Genomic DNA, 14,677 nt, shown 5'->3' with positions numbered 1-14,677 from the left:
CACTCATTGTTGAATTTGCTATTTCCAACTTGTTGTGTAATGTTTATGTCCAATTGCCAGTGAGCACCGATACGTTTTATCTATAATTTCTCTTCATATGACAACGATTGAAAAAGGATTTGATTGTCGTCTTTATTTTTGAAGTATGATGTTGACATGATCAGTCCAATCAAAGCTACTGTGGCTATAACATGATTTGATGTCATTCTATCTGTGACCAATGACCTTGAGCCTTCTTGGATGGGCACCTCTAATATAAATATATGGCAGAACCCAAAGGTGCAACATTTTTTGAGCTCTAACCTTAGAATTGGGGATGACGTTCTGTCCCATGAGTGACAGAAAACTGAGCCAATCATGACAGAAAACGGAGCCAATCAGGCGCAATGCTCTGTATTTTCCGCTGGCTGCCCCACCACAGAAAGCACTGAGCTAGGCTGAAACACCTGCATTTTGGAGCTGCCTTACTCAAGAAAACATAAAAGAGACCATGTTTGTATGCGGCTTTATTAACTCAATGGCATTTTATTTTTATTTTTTTTACACTGTTTGCAAACTGATGTGTGACACGTATGAAATACCAAAATGACCTGCCCTGAATGACGGGTCGCCACTGCCTGACGCAATTTCCCTATATCAGTGAAAGAAAAATATATATTTCGGCTTACCCTTTGAATTAATAACATTAATACATTTAAAAATAGGAATACCCTACCCTATCTTGCCTCTCTCACATTTGTCACACCCAGACATGCATGTGCAAACAATTTACTAAAAGTCATATGGTTTAGATCACGTGTCAAACTCATTCCACGGAGGCCCGAGTGTCAGTGGGTTTTTGCCCCTCCCTTGTATTTGATCGATGAATTAAGGCCACTGATTAGTAAGGAAATCCCATCACCTGGTTGTCTAGGTCTTAATTGAAAGGGAAAAAACAAAAAACAGCATACACTAGGCTCTCCATGGAATGAGTTTGACACCCCTGGTTAAGATACATACAACTGGCCAAAAGACAGTTGTGGAACGACATCAATGGTTGGTTATGGACCTGTGTTGTCTTCTTCTCCCTTGGTCCTTAGTCTAACCCTGTAGTGCTGTATCTATCAGTCTGAAGGCTGTAATTGGGTGGTAATCAAACATTTTAGGAGTAATAACTCACTCCGCTCCATCAAAAACAACAGGACAAAATTGTTCACAGAATGTAATTTTATTTCATTCATTTATTGCCCCAATTCTCATAGTAATCTATTGTGCTGTCGAATCGTGTGTAATTCTTCCCTTACTGGAAAATGCCAACTATTTGATATTTTCTAAAGATACAGTAGACTTGTTGATAGACAGTGTACATGAGGAACAGAGAAGAGATGATTGGCTAAGGGCAGGCCCAGGTCAAACCACCTCCCACCATATTTCTTTATTTAGCCATTGGCTGATTCCTCAGATGAAAAGAGTCCCCAGTTGGAATTGGTCACCATGGATACGTGAGGCTAAAGAATACATTTACATGGAAACGACTAGTTGGACTTTTCAAATTCTCCGATGTCCTGGAATGCGACAAGTCAATGATGTGTCAGTGAAAAACAGTAACTTAGTTACTTTGTAGTCCAGTTTGCACTGATGTGTTTAGCGAGACATGGTGCAAGAGTGTGTGACCTATGTTTGGTCGTCTCCTACCATTGGTTCCAGAGATCTGGAGGGCGTTACAAACTTCTGATACGCAGAGATGACACAGTCTCTTCTGCAAAGGAAAAAGAGAACGAGTTATGACAAATTATGAACATTTCATATTACAAATTACTCATTTACATTTAAGTCATTTAGCTGACGCTCTTATCCAGAGCGACTTACAATTTGGAAAGTTCATACATATTCATCCTGGTCCCCCCGTGGGGAATGAACCCACAACCCTGGCGTTGCAAGCGCCATGCTCTACCAACTGAGCCACACGGGACCATACTCCTATTCATTCACACACATGTAGGCCTCTGTCGCTTTGTGAACTCTGAATGATGAGTTGTGAGTGAGTGACTTACTTGCTGGTGACTCCTCCCCCTGGTGGCAGGCCAGGTATGTCCTCAGAGACCAGAAACTTCATCACATACAGCAGGTCAGGGTCCTTGTCCTGCGACCTTAGCAAATTTACAATCTCTACACACAGATAGAGAGAAAGGGAGTGAGTTATGTAATGATCGGTCACTGTCCTCAGAGGAGAGAATTAAGCTGCCATTGTCTCAGAGTTTTTGTTATTGTTATCAAGTTTAATTTTGATGTGATGTCATATTAATATGAAAGCCTATTGTGAGTGAGATCAAGCCAAGATGGTTTACAGCTGCATAGTAACCTTAATCGCAAATCAAAAGCCCATCGAAAGACCTACCTTCCACTTTGGCCTCGAGGAGTGTCTCTAGCTCGGCCTCTTGTTGTAGGGCCTCTTGTGACACCTGGGGTGCGCCAGGGAAGGTCACGATGATGATGCTCATGTTATCCAAACTACCCTGTAGGAGGCGACAAAGAGGGAGTGCAGGAATGATGCCTTTGCTTGATAGAGGCACAATTCTATGAGCTCTTGTAACAGCAGCATCAGTCAATATTTTATATGAATAGGAAACATTGTTTGTTGGCGTATGATTCATTTCAATAATGTCCTTTGTTACCCCAAACGTTGAGAAGCTAACATTGAGAATGCTAACATAAAGCTGCCGTTATTGATATTGAAGTTTACTTGAGGAATAATACGATGATGAGGAATATTCTTTGCTTGCTTAATGATAACGTAAACAGCGAAGAAAACAAGTGTCATTATGACATCACAATGGAGAGCAGGACTATGAAGTCTCAGAGTGTCTTCTGGGAAGAACAGGGAGTGACTCACCTGGGAAGATTTTCACATGACACTACAGGCGGAAGGATATTGTGCTGTCATAATTGTGTACTGACAGAAAGCAGAAATGTGAATTTTGGAAACAGGTCACAATGGAACAATGGGATGTAGAATTAGGAATTAGTATACCAGAATGGACATGAATCTTCATATGAAGCTTCTCCTTTAAGTCACTATGCATACTAAATGGCTAAAATGTAATGATCGTCCGAAAATTCAGCCATGGTTTGCCAGTGCTGTGATAAGATATTGTGTAAAACAATGAATGTGAATCATTTCTCTGCACTGTATTTGTGTTAGCTAGCTAGCAAGCCAGTTTTACAGGAGTGATTCCATTAATTAATATGCCAAAATTCCATTCAAACAATGCTGTCAATCCACAGCCATACACTGGTTCAAATCAGTTGATGAGTAAATGCAAGAAGTACTGATCTTGTATCATATAATAGCACCTCCTAAATCTGGGACATTTGTCTTTTTACATATATTTTAGAGGCTATTAATAAACCTGTATTTATAAAACTGTATAAACTGTATTCATTGTTATATGACAATATTTTAGCTTCACTATAATTCTACGACACAATTTCTGATACATCACATGCCTTACTTTTATATTCCTGCATAAGTAAAAGCAGGAAATGCATCACCTTTGCCTTTACTGTCATTCATTCCAATTTGGTTGGGGATTTCTCCCTGACCAAGATGGCTGCCATTTCCACCCCATTCTGAAACTTTGAGGGATCATGACATAGGCCTTCTAGTAATTTAATAGGATCTCTATGGGTACTAATTGGTCATTGTGATCTCATGTCACATAGCTGAGAAGTTAGGTGCACTGTGTGCTACAACATAACCCATCTAGCTTAAGTACAGATTCAAATGAGACAAGCCTGTTCTGTTGCCATTGGTAAAGTGACGCTCTTCATGGCCAGGTTAATAGGCCTAGCTAACACACACTCACCCATAATCCTTCACTGTGTTGCCCTCACCTCTGTCCTTCTCTCCCTCTCTGTATAGCTCCCTTTCATAATCCTGCTATTTAGAGGACAGGTGCAGGTCGTGCCAGTGTTAAGACGTACCATTGTAATTCCTAACCAGCATAAGCGGACCTGAATAAGATAACTGCTTACATGATGCTTGGTACATTAGGTATGTAATTATGTAGGCCCTTCAACACACACCCTGTCCAGTGCTGACTGCCATCATGTACTCCCCCTTCACAAAGGTGGTGACCCTTGTGGCCTAAATAATTCTGACCCTATTTCTAAACTTTCTTGCCTAGCTAACACATTAGAATCCTTGATTCATTCTGTTCTTTCTTATCTTTGAAATATATTCTATTATGTACATTAGTTTTAGACCAGGTCATAGCATTATCTCCGCTGCATCTCAAGTTATAAATGATGTGGTTAACTGTATGGATAAAAGGCAACATTGTGCTGCCCTCTTCATTGACCTGTCAAAGGCTTTTGATACTGTTGATCACTCACTGCTAACTCTGAGGTTTTCCTCAATTGGCCTAGACCAGGCTGCACGTAACTGGTTTAAAAATTACTTGACCGATAGAACTCAATGTGTATCTACTGATGGTGTTAAATCAGGTTTTCTGGATATTACGAAAGGTGTCCCGCAGGGGTAGGTTCTGGGTCCTGTATTTTTTACTGTGTACGTTAACAATATCGACTTGTCTGTAACAAAAGTTTAACCCGCACTGTATGCCGATGATACTGTTGTGTATGCTATTGCCGCCACGGTTGACCAGGCTCTATCTGAACTACAGTCTGCCTTCATTGTATTACAGAAAAACGTTATTGACCTAAAAATGTGTATTCAATGCAGGTAAAACGAAGTATATATTGTTCTCTACACTCTTAGAAAAAAAGGTGCTATCTGTGTAAAGGGTTCTTCAGCTGTCCCCATAGGAGATCCCTTTGAAAACCCCGTTTTGGTTCCAGGTAGAACACTTTTAAGTTCCATGTAGAACCTTTTACACAGAGGGTTCTACATGAAACCCAAAATAGTTCTACCTAGGGCTGTGGAGGTCACAAAATGTTGTCAAGCGGTGATTGCCAAGCAAATAACTGTCGGTGTCACGGTAATTGACCGTTAATGAACATAAACACATTTAGCATCTCCTGGCTTCCACGAGCCACTAATGCAGACCTTTGGAACATCTACATTTTAAAAAGTCTAATAAATCCATTTAACATAGCCTACGCCTTCACAATAAATCCATTATTTATTTTAGACAGGTCTAAAGAAACATGCTATGAAGAAAATGTAGTCTATTTAAGAATAACAGAATAGCATACTCTGAATTGTCCTTATGTTAGGTCCTGATATGGCTATGCCAAACGGCTGTGGGCTACACTAGTTCATTTAGCAGACAAGATTTTCTTAGAATTCCGTGGCATTATTTTATATTATTTTATAGTATGAAGAATACAATTGAACAAAGCTGAATTAAATAGAAAGTATATTTTCTCCAAACAATTTGAGGGAGTGCGCATATGCAGCTATTCTGCGGTTAACCTAATAAATAGGTACTCCTTCACTACCGGTCAAAAGTTTTATAACACCTACTCATTCAAGGGTTTTTCTTTATTTGTATTATTTTTTACATTGTAGAATAATAGTGAAGACATCAAGACGATGAAATAAAACATACGGAATCATGTAGTAACCAAAAAAGTGTTCAACAAATCAAAATATATTTTATATTTGAGATTCTTCAAATAGCCACCCTTTGCCTTGATGATAGCTTTGCACACTCTAGGTAAATGTCACACATGGCAGTAGGCTATAAGCACAAATGTTCCATTAGTGGGAAAACACCATTATCAAAAGTGACCGCAAATGTGATTATGCATGTAATGCTTTTATTGTAAAGGTGTATTTTTATGGTGAAAATGATCTTCCCCAAACTTGAAACGCACGCGCTGCTTATGCATGCCAGTTAGGCTCTTTACCCCTCGTAAAGCGTATTAATGTGCTTAATTTTAAGAAGTTATTTGGCCACTAGTTGTGATACAAACCTTATCAAGGCATATAGGCATTTGGGCTAGGCTACATGAGGTGTGTGACTATGATTTGAAAAAGTCGCAAAAAAAGGCATTGTTTCTTGCCTTACGCTGGGTGAAAATATATAATTCAGAAGTGAGAGGCTAATATTGTTACCCATCAGAGTATTCTTGATTTAATTTTCTTTACATATACTAAATAATATGTGTGACATTTTTTATTTAGAATGGACCATTATCATGCACCTGTCTCGAAACAGGGGCAGGGGGAAAAATACATGTCATCTATGCACTTAAATAGCAAATGGAGGATGCTTTCCCCTTGGTTCATTTTCATGCCAGCCAAGTAGGCTATACTCCTGTTGTAAAGATAAGCAATGTGCTCAATATTAGGGAAGTTGAGAAGTAAATATAGTAGGCCTAGCCTATAGAAATCTGATGGAATCCTCCTCTTTTTAGAGGCAATCACTCTGTTTTCTCGTGCAATTGCATAGCCTTTAGAAATATTGTTCAACATGAGCTCATGGGCTCTCATGAAGTGTTTGATTAGATTTTCGATTTCAATTTGCATTGATGTCAGAGTGATTAGAGGAACAATAGAGTGCTGAGTACCAGGCAGTTAGCAAGTTTGGTAGGCTACTAATGACCATCAGCAGCATCAGAGCTTGGAGAAGCCTAATTACCATGACTAAACGGTCATGTTGAATTTGACTGCCTTCATGACTCGTGACCTCCGGTGTGGTGGTAATACGGTCACCGCAGCAGCTTTAGTTCTTCCAGGAACCAAAAAAGGTTCTACCTGGAACCAAAAAGGGTTATCCTATGGGGACAGCCGAAGAACCCTTTTGCAATCCTTTTTTTCTAAGAGTATAGAGTGCATAAAATAAGTCTGATGATTTTAGAATATGTAATGGTGTCCATCTTGGTCATGACCCTGCTTATAAATATCTGGGCATCTGGATAGATGAAAGGCTGTCATTTAAAAATAATATTGATGAGTTAGTAGGGATCAAATCCCTTTAGCGGGATTTGACAACATCCGGTGAAATTGCAGAGCGCCAAATTCAAACTACAGAAATAAAAATATTTAACATTCATATAAATACAAGGGTAGTACATCAAAATAAAGCTTAACTTCTTGTTAATCCAGCCGCGGTGTCAGATATCAAAAAGGCTTTACAGCGAAAGCTTACCATGCGATTAGGACAGCGCCCCGCATACAAAAACATGAAGCCCATATTTCAACCAGGCAGTTGCGACACGAAAGTCAGAAATAGCGATATAATATATGCCTTACCTTTGAAGATCTTCTTCTGTTGGCACTCCAAAAGGTCCCAGCTACATTACAAATGGTCCTTTTGTTCGATAAAGTCCTTCTTTATATCCATAAAAATTCAGTTTAGCTGGCGCGCTTCAGTCAATAATCCACCGGTTTCCCTCCATCAAAATGCATACAAAATGAATCCCAAACATTACTAATAAACTTTTCCAAACAAGTCAAACAACGTTTATAATCAAACCTTAGGTGCCCTAATATGTAAATAAACGATCAAATTTAAGACGGAGAATCGTTATTGTCTTTACCGGAGATAAACAAAAAGAACTCGCTCTTGTCCATGCGCATGGAAAACACTACAGACAAAATGGGAGCCACCTAGAAAAACTACAATTTTTTCAAAAAACCAGCATGAAACTCTTTCTAAAGACTGTTGACATCTAGTGGAAGCCCTAGGAACTGCAATTTGGGAGGATTTCGCCTTGTAATAAAAGTGACAGCCATTGAAATCAGTGGAAGGCTGAATCTTTTTTTTTTGGGATGCTTTGTCCTTGTGGTTTCGCCTGCCATATCAGTTCTGTTATACTCACCGACATTAATTTAACAGTTTTAGAAACTCTAGAGTGTTTTCTATCCAAATCTACCAATTATATGCATATCATAGCTTCTGGGCCTGAGTGACAGGCAGTTTACTTTGGGCACACTTTTCATCCGGACATCAAAATACTGCCCCCTAGCCCAAAGAGGTTATCATCTTTACTAAACTTTAGACATACGAGTTACCACATCTGGTCTCAGGGATGGCTAACTCTGGAAATTCCTTTGGTCTATACTGAGTTAGGTAAATCAGCTTTTAGTTTTCTTGCACCTTGTTTGTGGAAGAATCTTCAAAATTTCCTTAAATTAGATTTTTGGGTGCCTCTAGGGAAATTCATAAAGCTGATGTAGGATCTTATTACTGATGAATGTGTTTGTTTTTTATGACCGTGTTTCTCTTTCTTCATGCATTTTGCATTTATATTTTGATGCGTGTATTTTCTGTAATGTATGTAATTCAGGGCTCATCTGTAAAATAGACCTTGGTCTCAGTATGACACCCTGATAAAAAAACAAAAAAACATTTATCCTGTATTTAGAAAATGGCCATTGGCTATGGAGCAGACTCCTTGCAGTGCAGTGTAAGTCACCTGGCTGTACCGACCTGGCTGTGTCCTGCTGTTAAATCCTCTGACTGATCTGAACATTGAGTATAAGTCTCCAAGACAACAGGAGGGGAGAGGACAGCCAAGACCTTGGGATGATATCATTGCCCGAAGATACTGCCAAAGTCCTCTAAACCCTCTCAGCCCCGGCACCTTCTGACTTTCCATACAATGTCCAGTTATCATTGCAATTTACTCACTTTGGCAATTAGTGAGTGTGATTGTACCCTTTTTCAAGTTTATACTCTGGTCCTGCATATGTACCCATATAGAGGAGGCAGAGGTTTAGGATAATTGTGATTCTGCACGTAATGTGATCTGATCATTTACACACTGACCTTATAGAGGCAGAGGTCAATGACCTGGTTGCAGATCTCCCTCAGGTCATTGCACACCTGCAGGCGGCTGCGGACGAACGCACACAGATCCTCGTTGCCGATGGCGTCCCACACGCCGTCACAAGCCACTATGAGGAACTCGTCTTGCGGGGACCTCTCCAGCTCATACACCTCTGGCTCTGGGGAAACCAGCTGCTCAGTCTGGGACCTCCACCCCACCTCCTTAAAGTCAAAGTCTCCCAGGGACCTGGACATGGCCAGGGAGCCGTTCACCCTATGCTGGGTCACCGAGCCGCCTGCGTTCTGTATTCGCTCCTTCTCCCTGGGGTTGACGGGCTTGTGGTCCTCCGTGTAGAAGATGACGTGGCCGTCACGGCAGAGGAGCGTCCGCGAGTCGCCACAGTTGACGAAGTAGACGTACTGCGGCGAGAGCATGACGGCGGCCGCCGTGGAGCCGCTGCGCTCCCAGCATTCCTCGCGCGTCAGCGTGTGCATGTGGCTGTCAATGGCCAGGAAGCCCTCGACGATTCCCTCCTTCACGTCCTCAGGGTCCTCCTCTGCCTTTATGCGCCCTGGAGGCAGGAGAGATCAATACGGGTTAACGACCTGGTCTATAGGTGACAAATACACATAATTTGGTTCTAATTCATATCAGGTCGCTCTGCCTAAAATCGACACACAGAAGTTAACTACAGTGGGGCCAACTACAGGGTAACTACACATAGTTACAATACAATTATTTGACCCCCAGCCTTGCTAGCTTGGTTCCAAGGGACAAATGCCCACTGTTGGTGCCCTGACAGTGCCCAAATCTCAGAGCTCAGGTCACGATGTTGTAGTCCTCTGAGGTCACTGTCAGTCTGTCTTGCTTGTGGTATTAATTGATTAACTCAAGCATTGTAGGTTAGGATTAAAGTTTGTCTTGAGTTAAATAGCAGACACTGTAGGCACAAGTGTCAGATTTAGTATCTCATACTTCGGGCCAAGAACAAGGATCAAGAGGTTTTCAACAACAACAGCTGTCAGCCATGTTGTGCTACCATGTTAATGTTTAGGAATGATACATAAAACCAAGAGTGATATTGTCTTTGGTGTTCAAGTTACAACTTTAGATCAAGAACACCATACACAAAGCCTACTGCACAGGTTGTCATTGCTCCAATGGAAGACACCCATGCCTAAGACAAAGAAGTAGTTCATTGATCTATCAAACAATATCTGTCTGTAGCTATGTCTGTGGAACACACACCGGAAACAGGTGTTGTAAAATGCTTCCCTACTTGCCCACATATTCCTTCCAAGTGAAAATAAACTAGACTGCCTACAATGATTATAAATCAGTTGGTCAAAGTGCGCGGCCCAATTTGGTACCTGTAGCGAGGATGTGTTGCAGCAGGTTGCGGGAGCAGTACTGTGCCACCGTGTTGCCAGCGTGTCCATCAAACACTGCATAGTAGCCCCACTCCGCCAGCTCCCCTCCCATCTCCGGCATGCAGGCGTGGGCGTCCTCCATCTGCGCCCTCCAGCCCTGCATGCTGGCCGTTGCATAGCTCAACCCCCACTGAGACCCCCCCTCGGTCGCGTGTTTCTCCACGATGGGCCGGTCCAGGTAGACGCTTGGCCCGTTATCCTCATCACTGAAGTCCTCTTCGCTCCCCTCCTGGACATCTCTCTGCCCTCCCTTAAAGAAGAAGGTGACCATCTTCTCTGTCTCCTTGGCTAGCTGGCGGAGGAACGAGGGCACCTCCACGGTGCTGGCCCGCCTGGCCGTCCTCATGGCTCCTCGGAGGCGCCGCTCGAGTCTCTTTCCTGACCTGCCGCTGGTCTTCCTCTTCCCCTCTCTCCTCCTTCTCCCAGTCTGTCTCCCACGCAGCAGGTCTAGGGGAGTGAGTTTAGCTGGACACGCTGAGCAGGTGGAAAATGTGTCGACTCTGGTCTGTAGAGTAGTGTTTAGGTGGGCTTCAGAGGTTAGGTGGGCTTCACTAGATACGGGCAGAAATCGCTGTGGCCATCCTTGTCTTTGTAAACCTGGCTTGTTGGCGTGGTTTCTGGATTCCTAGCATTTGTCTCAATGTCTTTATGTGCAGTGTATGTGGCTGTATGGTGCCCTCTCTATCTCCTTCTCTGTCTTTCTCCCCCTCTTTCGCTCCTGTCCCTGGGCAGTGTTTGCATTGTGATGCTATTGGCCTGTATCTATTTCTGTTGCATTATCCCTCTGCATGATCACTCCTCCCTTGTCTCTCTCTCTCCCTCTCTCTCTCTCTCTCTCCCTCTCTCTCTCTCTCTCTCGCTCTCTCTCTCTCTCTCTCTCTCTCTTAATGCATCTAGTTAATCTCCAACCTGCGAGGGATCTTAGATTAGTACTGTATGAACGAATGTACAATATGGATGATGAGCCTGTCAGCGTTTCATAGCAGCACGCTGGACAGATAGCTGATCCAGCTATCTATAGAGCCTGTTATAGGTTGAGTTATGGGTTTAGGTTGGGGATGGGACCCGCTGGTGGTCAGATAAGGAAGTGAATGAGTAAGTAACCTACACATACACTCCCCTCTGTATTTATTTGGACAGTGAAGCTAAAAAGTGTACATTTGGATATGAGATCAAATGTTTCAGATGAGGTGACAGTACAGAATGTCACCTTTAATTTGAGGTTATTTTCATAAATACACTTTATGTATGTCTACTCTTGCTCTGGCACTAGATGTTGCAGGTTGACTAACCACCGGTCCTGGTAACCAATCATTACGTGCACCTGGCAACCCTCATTACTTTCACATCCTGATCAGTTTCCCTTGTCCTTGTGATTGTGTCGCCCATCTTCCCCATTATCCCCTGTGTATTTATACCTGTGTTCTCTGTCTGTCTGTTGCCAGTTCATCTTGTTTGTTCGGGTCAACCAGGTTTTTGTTTCTCAGCTCCTGCTTTTTCTAGTCTCTCTTTTCTTGCCCTCCCGGTTTTGACCCTTGCCTGTCCTGACTCTCTGCCTGTCCTTGAGCCTGCCTGCCGACCTGTAACTCTGCCCCCTTCTGGATTACCGACCTCTGCCTGCCTTGACCTGTCTACTACTTGCCTCTGTTGGAACATTAAAGCATTATTTATTCAATGTTGTCTGGGTCTTCCCTTCATACCTGATAATTACACACACCTGCGCACCATCATGAGGCACACCTGGACTTCATCACTATCCTGATTACTCCCCCTTTACCTAGCACTCCCTAGCATCACTCTTCAGGCATTATTAGTTCTGTGTTCATGTCCAGATGTTGCTCTTGTTTTGTATCGCACTGTTTTTATTATTAAACTCACCACCCCCTTCTTGACTCCGTGTCATCTTTACAGAATACTGCCTCAATGTGGAAGCAGCAGACGAGAAATCTTCCAGACGATCGACGAACCGAGACACCTACTCAGCCAACACCACGATCAGCTGGCGCAACTGGGTGCGACTATGGATGAGGTCCTCCGTGTCCTCCACCGCCTCGACACCACACGAGAGGATTCACCTTCAAATAGCGGAGGACCTTCTACCACGAGTTGTCCCAGCGAGCCAGTCCCCCATCCTACCCAGCAGTCCGTGATGCCCAACTGTCCCTCCCGGACAAGTATGACGGGACTCCTTCCAAATGCTGTGGCTTCCTACTCCAGTGCTCCCTTTATTTCGCCCCCACCACTGAGAGGTCCATGGTTGCCACGGTCATTTCCCTGCTGACTGGGCAGGCGTTGGAGTGGATCACAGCCGTCTGGAAAAGAGGAGAGGAAGAGCTGGGTTCCAACGAGGGGTTCATGGCTCCTTTCAGGGCGGTCTTCGACCATTCAACGCAGGGCAGTGCGGGAGGTGAGCAACTACTCCAACTCTGGCAGGGTGCCCAGGCTGCTTCTTGATTACACCCTCGCCTTCCAGACTGTGGCAGCCTCCAGTGGATGGAATGAGCCGGTGCGCCGCACCCTATTCCGGATAGGACTGCGCGAGGAGGTCCAGATGGAGTAGGCGTGTCTGGACAACAACCTTTCCCTGGACTCGCTCATCGCCATGGCCATCTGCCTGGACAAACTTCTTCGGAGTGCTGACGCCCTCATCTCGCCGCACCCTCCTCCTTTGGCCGTCCTAAGGCAGAGCCTGAACCTTTGGAGATAAGGGTCACACCTGTCCATGGCAGAGCAACGTCGCCGGAGGCAGCTGGGACTGTGTCCCTATTGCGGCCAGGAGGGGCAACGTCTCCAGTCCTGTGAGTGCCCTCCAACCCACCACTCCGTCCTCCCATATCGTTGGTCCCGTATTTTGGGATGTAGATGTGGATATCTGCCAGGCTCTGGAGAGGGAACCCGCGCCTGCTACCTACCCTGCTGAGTGCCCCCAATTCATGTCACAGGTATGAAAAGCTTTCATGGAGAAGCTGGGGGTCACGGTCAGCTTCACTTCCGGATACCGGCCTCAGTCGAACGGGCAGGTGGAGAGGATGAACTAGGAGCTGGGGAGGTTCCTAAGGAGTCACTGTCAGGACCGGCAGGGGGAGTGGCCAGATTCATTCCATGGGCGGAGTTCACCCAGAATTTATTTTGTCACTCTTCCACCGGGCTGACTCCCTTCCAATGTGTTCTAAGTTATCAATCAGCCCTGGCTCTGTGGACCCCGAGCCAGACCGAAGCTCCTGTGGTGGATGATTGGTTCAGGTGTGCAGAAGAGGTTTGGAACTATGCCCACGTGAGGATCCAGTGTGCCATCCGCCGCCAGAAGAAGCAGGCAGATCGCCATTGGTCCTGGAAACCCAACATTACGCACACCTGGTAACCCTCATTACGTACACTTGCATACCATCATGAGGCACACCTGGACTTCATCACTATCCTGATTACTTCCCCCTTTATCTAGCACTCCCTAGCCTCACTCCTCATGCAGTATTAGTTCTGTGTTCATGTCCAGATGTTTCTCTTGTTTAGTATAGCGCTATGTTCTTTATTATTAAACTCGCCTCCTGACTCCCAGCGTCATCTTTACAATGTATCTAGTCCCGTTATTTGAATACGTTTTTATATTTTATAAAGTATTTGGACAAATTCACTTATGTATTAAAGTAGTCAAAGCTTTAGTATTTGGTCCCATATTCACAGCACACAATGACCACGTCAAGCTTGTGACTCTACGAACTTGTTGGATGCATTTGGAGTTTGTTTTGGTTGTCAAGATCAGTGTGTCTGTGTGTGTCAGTATCGCACCAGCAGTGCTTTTGTAATCCTGCTCCACTAGATGAGTGATCCCCCAGCTTTTAACAGGATACACAGGTAAGTAAGGCGAGTGGCGAAAGCTACAGTAGCCTCTTATTGTAATCCCAATGTGTCCATTGCAACTTCCCTTTATGAGCAGTTCTTGGAAATCAGTTGAATATTTAGCAATGGAACTGAGAAAATTGTGAGAATTGTTTTGGCCAAATGTGTGATTAAACATTAGGAATCCAATGCATTCTATTCTTAATATCCCATTACATGAGCATGCCATAATTGCAGTAGTTGGCCAGATGTCATTTTACATTGCTGAATGTATTTCCTAAAACCACTTTGAACCTCTTTCCGAAAATCTCTCTTCAATATTTCATATAATTCCCCCTTATATATTGTCGAAGTCTGAACTGTGAGTCAGTGCAGTCAGTGATGTACATGAGCAGGATGATTTAGCTGACACATTATGTGACCACTCAGAGGAAGGCCCAGAAACTCAGAGGAAGGCCCAGAAACTCAGAGGAAGGCCCAGAAACTTGTCAAGGACTCCAGTCACCCAAGTCATAGACTGTTCTCTCTGCTACTGCACAGTAAGCGGTACCGGAGCGTAAAGTCTAGGTCCAAAAAGCCCCTTAACAGCTTATACCCCGAAGCCATAATACAGTCTATAACCCCCCCCCCCCCCGTTGTTTTTACACTGCTGCTACTCGCTGTTTATTATCTACTACCTGCATGTACAA

The 14,677-nt window shown here is 43.8% G+C and overlaps 1 protein-coding gene across 1 annotated transcript; it reads right to left on the bottom strand.

Moving 5' to 3' along the window:
* Positions 1-1,194: 1,194 nt before the first annotated feature.
* LOC139549161 (protein phosphatase 1A-like) lies at positions 1,195-12,808 on the bottom strand. The gene is made up of 5 exons (XM_071359322.1): positions 10,092-12,808; positions 8,721-9,292; positions 2,378-2,495; positions 2,034-2,148; positions 1,195-1,738 (listed from the first exon to the last, which is right to left on the bottom strand). The coding sequence occupies exons 1-5, from the start codon at positions 10,495-10,497 to the stop codon at positions 1,654-1,656; spliced, it is 1,296 nt and encodes a 431-aa protein (XP_071215423.1). The 5' UTR covers positions 10,498-12,808; the 3' UTR covers positions 1,195-1,653.
* Between the last annotated feature and the right edge of the window lie 1,869 nt (positions 12,809-14,677).

The sequence above is a fragment of the Salvelinus alpinus genome, chromosome 22 (genome assembly GCF_045679555.1).
Source record: "Salvelinus alpinus chromosome 22, SLU_Salpinus.1, whole genome shotgun sequence".
Lineage (NCBI taxonomy): Eukaryota > Metazoa > Chordata > Actinopteri > Salmoniformes > Salmonidae > Salvelinus > Salvelinus alpinus.
Note: the sequence above shows the minus strand (reverse complement) of the source record. Positions and strands in the feature narration are given on the sequence as shown.

What these genes read in the sequence shown, in the direction of transcription:
- LOC139549161 (XM_071359322.1), bottom strand. Translation starts at nt 10,497, where the DNA reads ATGAGGACGGCCAGGCGGGCCAGCACCGTGGAGGTGCCCTCGTTCCTC. An exon ending in GCAACACATCCTCGCTACAG is followed by an intron (nt 9,293 to 10,091) that starts GTACCAAATTGG and finishes TCCTGCCTCCAG; the next exon opens with GGCGCATAAAGGCAGAGGAG. An exon ending in GGGGGAGGAGTCACCAGCAA is followed by an intron (nt 1,739 to 2,033) that starts GTAAGTCACTCA and finishes TTTCCTTTGCAG; the next exon opens with AAGAGACTGTGTCATCTCTG.